This window comes from Triticum urartu, unplaced genomic scaffold (assembly GCF_003073215.2).
Source record: "Triticum urartu cultivar G1812 unplaced genomic scaffold, Tu2.1 TuUngrouped_contig_5985, whole genome shotgun sequence".
Taxonomy (NCBI): domain Eukaryota; kingdom Viridiplantae; phylum Streptophyta; class Magnoliopsida; order Poales; family Poaceae; genus Triticum; species Triticum urartu.
Genome location: NW_024116706.1, coordinates 1 through 8190, shown reverse-complemented (window position 1 = coordinate 8190; position 8190 = coordinate 1). Strand labels below are relative to the sequence as shown.

Genomic DNA, 8190 nt, shown 5'->3' with positions numbered 1-8190 from the left:
CCGGCCCCATCCACTACCCGAGGAGCGTGCCCGAGGTACCGGCTTCTTGCTTCTCCAACAACCCCTGTCCCGCTCTCTTTCCCGAGAATGCCGGCTCCCAGCGTGACTATTTTCTTTCTTTGCTTGTTTCTGCGGCCGCGTGCAGATGTGGCCGGATCTGATACAGAAGGCCAAGGGCGGCGGCCTCGACGTGGTGCAGACGTACGTGTTCTGGAACGGCCACGAGCCCTCCCCTGGCCAGGTTGCTGCTTTCTCCAAGAACCCACCCGCCTGCTATGCTATGCTATGCTAAAAAAAGGTTGATTTGTTTTGCTTTCTGATGCTGTTGGGTGAATCGATTATATTGTGCAGTACTATTTCGAGGGGAGGTATGATCTAGTGCGCTTCATCAAGCTGGTGAAGCAGGCCGGACTCTACGTGCACCTCCGCATTGGCCCCTACGTCTGCGCCGAGTGGAACTTCGGGTAACAACCACCTACTACACCCGCATTGCTCTCCACATTTGTTACTCTACCAAATAAGCACTAGCAGGCTGATTAGTAAACGCTCTTATATTTCTTTACGGAGGGAGTAGTGATTTTCTAGGTGCCAGTTACTGCTCGTGCTAAATCATTTACTTCAGTACAGTTTTGTGGACTCAGTTTACCTAACGAGGGATGTTGCTATATTGAGAAGTCTTGATGTTGACTTCTTTTAAAATACGAGTATGCTAAATCACACTCCGTTTGACTGCAGTGGTTTCCCTGTTTGGCTCAAGTATGTCCCCGGCATCAGCTTTAGAACTGATAATCAACCATTCAAGGCAAGTGTCGTCTTGGCAGCTCTGCTCTGTTTTAATCCCTAGCTTCTTTCTAAAATGTCTGTATTTTCCATCATGATTCTTTCAAACAGCTTGAGATGCAGAAGTTCACCACCAAGATCGTTGACATGATGAAGTCGGAAGGGCTCTTTGAGTGGCAGGGAGGACCAATAATCCTCTCCCAGGTATGTATGCTTCAAATTGTTTAACCTCTGTTGCTAGCATATTGGATTTCTTTTCAACCAGACCCACCTTTAAATCCTCATTGTCCTTGCAGATCGAGAACGAGTTTGGCCCCTTGGAGTGGGATCAGGGCGAGCCTTCCAAGGCCTACGCTTCATGGGCAGCTAACATGGCGATTGCGCTCAACACAGGTGTTCCATGGATCATGTGTAAAGAGGACGATGCCCCAGATCCAATTGTATGCTCTGCACTCCTTGGCTTTAATATATGTACCGCATAGACACTAGTTCCTTACAACAACAACAACAACAACAACAACAACAACAACAACAAAGCCTTTAGTCCCAAACAAGTTGGGGTAGGCTAGAGGTGAAACCCATAAAATCTCGCAACCAACTCATGGCTCTGGCACATGGATAGCAAGCTTCCACGCACCCCTGTCCATAGCTAGCTCTTTGGTGATACTCCAATCCTTCAGGTCTCTCTTAACGGACTCCTCCCATGTCAAATTCGGTGTACCCCGCCCTCTCTTGACATTCTCCGCACGCTTTAGCCGTCCGCTATGCACTGGAGCTTCTGGAGGCCTGCGCTGAATATGCCCAAACCATCTCAGACGATGTTGGACAAGCTTCTCTTCAATTGGTGCTGCCCCAACTCTATCTCGTATATCATCATTCCGGACTCGATCCTTCCTCGTGTGGCCACACATCCATCTCAACATACGCATCTCCGCCACACCTAACTGTTGAACATGTCGCCTTTTAGTCGGCCAACACTCAGCGCCATACAACATTGCGGGGCGAACTGCCGTCCTCTAGAACTTGCCTTTTAGCTTTTGTGGCACTCTCTTGTCACAGAGAATGCCAGAAGCTTGGCGCCACTTCATCCATCCGGCTTTGATTCGACGGTTCACATCTTCATCAATACCCCCATCCTCCTTGTTTCTTTTAATGTGCTGGGGTCATTCACCTTCATGGCCCCATTTTCCAAGAATGGAAAGAAAACGTGTCCATCATATTTACTCACTGGATTATCTGCCAAGCCTTTCATTTCTGAAAGGAACTTCCACCCTTACATGACATAATTTGGAATAGGAGATTTCACTCCGCTAGATCTCACTGTTGATTTACTGCTGGCAGATTAATACATGCAATGGATTTTACTGTGACTGGTTCTCCCCGAATAAACCTCACAAGCCTACCATGTGGACTGAGGCTTGGACTGCCTGGTAAATCCATCCTTCTCTCTCTAAAGGGCTAGTACCACATGATATTTTATATGTTTATCTTTCTCCATGTAAATCTTCTTTTTCCTTACCGCAGGTATACAGGCTTTGGTGTTCCGGTTCCACATAGACCAGTAGAGGATCTAGCATATGGTGTTGCCAAGTTTATCCAGAAGGGGGGCTCTTTTGTTAACTATTACATGGTAAGTCACACTGATCCTTTCTGTTTAACTGAAGCTTATCATGTCACCAACTTTTTGGTACCAAATTGTGACGCCTCTTTTCAGTATCACGGAGGGACAAACTTCGGGCGGACAGCTGGTGGTCCATTCGTTGCAACTAGCTATGACTACGATGCTCCTATTGATGAATACGGTGAGTTTAGTTCTCCATGCTCTGTTTATCTTCAATGCATGCCTTGCTTTTGGCACATGTTACATTTTTTGGTAGAAAATTGAAGCTTCCTTACCCCCGGCCTCTGTACCAACTAAGGATGCATACAACCAAATTATTACAAATCTGATTAAACCGGCAAAAGAAAAAAGGGAAACATCATGGCAGATTATCAAACACAAACACAATACAACCCGTAGCTGAGTCCCTTGTAATCCCAAGGTTGAAGGCTACCAAGAGATTGTCCACACGCTAACACCAGCTACACAACAATGAGGCGTAGAGGAACTTAGTCTTCAATGCGACGCCTCCAACAAGAAATAGGACTAGCATAGTCGTCACCGGATTCAACCAATAAGGCCACATCCTGGATTTTCATCGGGCAGCATGTATCGGTCGGCGCACCATAGCAACGCCTTCAGGAAGGGAATGCCGTGGTTGCTAAGTCTAGATAGGCAGATAGCCAGACCTAGGTTTTCACCCTGGATAGAAGCTGCCGACTGAGCCCTGTGAGATGGCCCCCATGGCCGGATCCAGTTAAAGACTGCACCACCATGCAGTGCCTTGATCTGTCACCACCACAGCTGATTGCCTCGGACCGGCCTAGCTGATCATGCCGGCTGCCAAACGGCTACCGTGAAATGATAGCTGATACCGGCAAAAGGAGATCTCCAAAAGGAGACACATGAGGAGCTGACCGCCGTCGTCACCATCTGCCGGAGTAGCTGAACTGCCGCGATCTCCACTGATCACCATTGGATCCTTATAAGCAGGCCGCCCTACGATCTGAGAAGCTGCGCCGCCTTCTTGGATCAGTTGTCCCATATCCGTGCTGCCATGCCTCCAGAGGAGACCCGACGACGACGAGTAGGAGGGAGAGTTCCCCGATGTCAGGGGCTGGATAGGAGGCGGTCCCTGACAACGACGAGGTGACAGATCACAAGAGGCGGTGGTGGCGGCTGCTGCTCTGGGGGAAACCCTAATCGCCCCTGGTTGCATGTGGGCCGCTCAGGGAGCGAACCCTGTTGGTACATGGTATATACTCCGATTCACAAATATAATATGTTTTGGGTATTTCAATATGGACTAGTACATACGGACTGAAATGAGTGAATACACACACTAAAATGTGTCTGTATACATCCGAATCAGAAAAAGTTACAGTAGAACATCTTATAAATAGTGAACGGAGGGAGTACTTTGAACTTATTTCATGCCATATAGTGGTTGCTGCCACTTGTATATATTTTTGTCTGAAGCGGCCCTTGTATAGGCAATTGCCCTTACTAGTGAACTTGAATGAAACAATGATGCAGTTTAGGTATTTTCTGACACCTTCATCCCTTAATTAATTGTACAAAGCAATGTGGCAACATCCACATTCCACTCTGCAGTATCCAGGTTCAAGTCCACTAGTGGTAGGGGCGCCACCCTGTGGCGCCGCTTGAGAGGAAGCTGTGCTCATGTTTTCATTTAAAAAAAAACATAGAGTCCTCGTCTCCGTCTAAAAGAACATCTCGGAAAAAAAAATCCTAACCTTCATCTAAAAAAAAGTAAAAAGGAAAAAGAAATTACCACCGCAGCCTACCAGCGAGTGCCACTTTGCATAATCCTCCATTTAAAAAATACCAGAGGTCCTCACCTCCATCTAAAAAGAAAAAAATACATTTAAAAAATAATCCACACCTTCATCTAAAAAAATTCTCACCGCGGCCAACCAGCTTGCGCCACGTGGCATAGCTGGTTGGCCGCCCTTCACGCGTAGCTTAATGGGTTTAATTGCCTGAGTTACAGAGAGATTTTCATCCACTCCAATTCTCAAGGTCCATAACCTTTTAAAGACACAGATGGAAAATAATTTGTTTCTCTAAACAATGGATTAGCAACAATGCAGTGTCTGATTGCACAAATCGTTTTATATATCACCTACATCTTAATGGTAACATTTCGTGCTACATTACAGCAAAGTTGTCGTTCTTTCTTTGTCGATGTTATACAGCATGTACTTTGTTATTATGTACCCTACCAATTTGACCGAACTTTTTCCCTTTGCTTCCTCAGGCTTATTGAGAGAACCAAAATGGGGTCACTTGAAGGAGTTGCATAGAGCCATCAAGCTTTGCGAACCAGCCCTGGTTGCAGGAGATCCCATTATATCTTCCCTTGGGAAGGCTCAGAAGGTTGTGATGACATTCTGTTCTTTTCTCTACTTGAGACCTACACTATTTCGTTCATAAGCCAGAACTGACTTCTTGGTAACTTTCTGTTCAGTCATCCGTTTTTAGGTCAAGCACAGGAGCTTGTGCAGCTTTTCTTGAGAACAAGGATAAGCTATCTTATGCAAGGGTATCATTCAGCGGAATGCATTATGACCTGCCTCCTTGGTCTATCAGTATTCTTCCGGACTGCAAAACAACAGTCTTCAACACCGCTAGGGTGAGATTAGGCACTTGAGCTACCTGGTTAATTTAGTTGGCTTGCTTACATCGTATATTCATCCAAGCTTAATCTGTGTAGTTTCTTTTTTACTAACGTTATTTAAAATCTGTATCTGATCTGAATTTTTGCCTTTTTATCATTATTTAAAGTTTTTGTGATATGCTTATACAGGTTGGCAGCCAGATTTCACAAATGAAAATGGAATGGGCTGGAGGACTCACATGGCAGTCATATAATGAGGAGATTAATTCCTACAGTGAGGAGGAAGCATTTACAGCGGTAGGATTACTGGAACAAATAAATATGACGAGGGATAACACAGACTACTTGTGGTATACAACATAGTAAGTTGCCTAACTCCACCAACAATATGAATATATGACTCTTTGCAATTCACTGGTACTAAAAGTTTCATTTTCAAGTGTTGATGTTGCGAAGAATGAGCAGTTCCTCACCAGTGGGAAGTCTCCAAAACTCACTGTGATGTCGGCTGGTCATGCTTTGCATGTTTTCGTTAATGGACAATTAACAGGTAACTATGAAAGTCTCTGCCACGCTTGACAAAAAATTGTGTATCTCTTAACTGTCAAAAGCAATTGATCTTGAAATGCTCTCCAATCTGTTCACAGGAACTGTTTACGGCAGTGTAGAAGACCCAAAACTAACGTATACTGGGAGTGTGAAACTATGGGCAGGACGCAACACTATTTCGTGCTTAAGTATAGCAGTTGGTCTCCCGGTAAGTGAATAGTTTGCTAACTAAGATAGTACTCTTGGTCATGCAATATTTGAGCCTTCGTATATTTATTTTCCATTCCTGTATACAGAATGTTGGAGAACATTTTGAGACTTGGAATGCTGGAATTCTTGGTCCGGTGATACTTTATGGCCTGAATGAGGGAAGAAGAGATCTCACATGGCAGAAATGGACCTATCAGGTAATGTATGTTGTTTTAATGTGCCGTCAAGTATTAACCTTGTGCACAAGCATTAACATAAAAAACCTAATGTATATGGGCAGGTTGGTTTGAAAGGTGAGGCTATGAGTCTTCATTCACTTAGTGGAAGCTCATCGGTAGAATGGGGAGAACCTGTGCAGAAGCAGCCGCTGACATGGTACAAGGTAATGTGAAATTTGCATGTGATTAGTTGCTACCCATGTGGTATAGCCATCATTTTTTTAGAAGATTTATCCCACAGTTCCCTCTTTTCAGGCTTTTTTCAACGCACCAGATGGTGACGAGCCATTAGCCTTGGACATGAATAGCATGGGGAAGGGGCAAATCTGGATAAATGGTCAAGGCATTGGACGGTATTGGCCTGGCTACAAGGCCCCCGGAACATGTGGTTACTGTGATTACCGTGGTGAATATGATGAGACGAAGTGTCAAACCAACTGCGGCGACTCTTCTCAGAGATGGTAGGAACTCCATGGTTTAGAAGTAACTATTACAGAACCACCCATGACATTATTTACAAGTGAAGCTCTTACATCTATGTCATGTTCCTTCAGGTACCATGTTCCTCGCGCATGGCTTAATCCTACTGGGAACCTATTGGTGATATTCGAGGAGATGGGTGGTGACCCTAGTGAAATTTCAATGGTGAAAAGAACTAGGGGAAGTGTCTGTGCTGATGTGTCTGAATGGCAGCCGTCGATGACGAACTGGCGTACCAAAGACTACGAGAAAGCTAAGGTCCACCTCCAGTGTGATCATGGGCGGAAAATAACTGAAGTAAAATTTGCCAGCTTCGGCACACCACAGGGGTCCTGCGGGAGCTACTCAGAAGGCGGATGCCATGCACACAAGTCGTATGACATATTTTGGAAGGTAATGGGTTTGCGACCATCGCATTAGTTGGGTTAGATCACAAAATCCTTTCTTTACCTAGTCGTGCTTGTACCTAGAATCTGAATTGGCGTTTCTTGCAGAACTGCATTAACCAAGAGCACTGTGCGGTAAGCGTGGTTCCACAGGTATTTGGTGGAGATCCTTGCCCTGGGACAATGAAAAGGGCTGTTGTGGAGGTTATGTGTGGCTGAACTGCCAAGGTATGTTGTGGAGCATGGTCCATACAGGATTCTGGCAACAGGTGAAAGTCACAGTGACCGTGACGCACAAACTGTCAGAAGTTACAGAAATGAGTTGTATTTTAGACCGAATCATCAGCGTACGTATGTATTTAGTCTAGCCTATATATACATGAATTTGCACGGATGGTTAGATTAGGATCTGTAGGTGTGGAAAAGGGTCTACATACCGCTCGTCTGGTTTGCGGAGAGCCTGGATGAGACTGCTGCTCACCTGAATCCTCAAGTGCAATGGCTTCTTCTGGATTGGAAGAGGTCATGTTCATTTTTCGCTCATTGAAGGATGCAAAATGTAATGTGCAGGGGCACCACTCTATTCATGCATTGCTATCTTGATTCAAAGTAGTGAAAACAGGAAAATGGTTCAGCTCATTAATAAAATTGCTCCGTTGTGTTATGTACTCATGCGTCGCATATGTGCTGTGATTATTGAGATGTGGTTTGGTTCAGTTGGTGTCAGGTCACGTGTCAATTTAGGCCTGTCGTGTGATGGCTGATTTGTTTGGATGTGAGTGAGAGTGGTGGATCTGGTAGTACAGGAGACAAGCGATCTATTTAGTTTAGGGCCTATTAGGCATGTACAATGGTGAGAGAGAAAACGTAAGAAAAGACTTGTCTTCTCTTATTTATTAAGAGATGATCTCTTAGCATAATATGGCTCATCACGTTTTTACAAATAGTTTGTTATAGAAGATAAGCATAAGAGATAACCCATTATAGATGTTTATTCTTTTGTCATCTCTAAATTAAATGTAATATGTAAGATAAAATTGTTTTATCAACCATTGTGCATGCCCTTATGATTGTATTGCTCGAGTGTTGGTCGGTGATAGGGAAGATCATCGGAGAGAGGTTTCTTGGATAACAAGGTTTTTGCCATGACAATGACTCAGGAAGAAAAAGGGGTAGGTGAGAACCTTACCACCAGATGACCCTACAATAACACAATAGCTAGATCTTTCGATTTTGAACTTCGTCGGAGGGAGGTCGGAGGGAAGGAAGGAGCTCGCCGGAGGGCTACCCACCATCTATCTTAGGGTGGGAGGTGGGGACGGAGGA

General features: G+C 44.9%; 1 protein-coding gene across 1 annotated transcript; it reads left to right on the top strand.

Moving 5' to 3' along the window:
• Positions 1–6: 6 nt before the first annotated feature.
• Positions 7–7528, top strand: LOC125529971 (beta-galactosidase 2; the record flags this gene model as incomplete). Its single annotated transcript, XM_048694392.1, is given in 19 exon segments — positions 7–35; positions 146–241; positions 352–464; positions 736–802; positions 892–984; positions 1077–1220; positions 2122–2210; positions 2305–2410; positions 2495–2582; positions 4662–4780; positions 4872–5036; positions 5211–5383; positions 5462–5571; positions 5669–5778; positions 5867–5977; positions 6061–6162; positions 6254–6459; positions 6553–6871; positions 6973–7528. Coding segments are annotated over 19 exon segments (2351 nt in total), but the record flags the coding sequence as incomplete, so codon positions are not given.
• Positions 7529–8190: the final 662 nt, after the last annotated feature.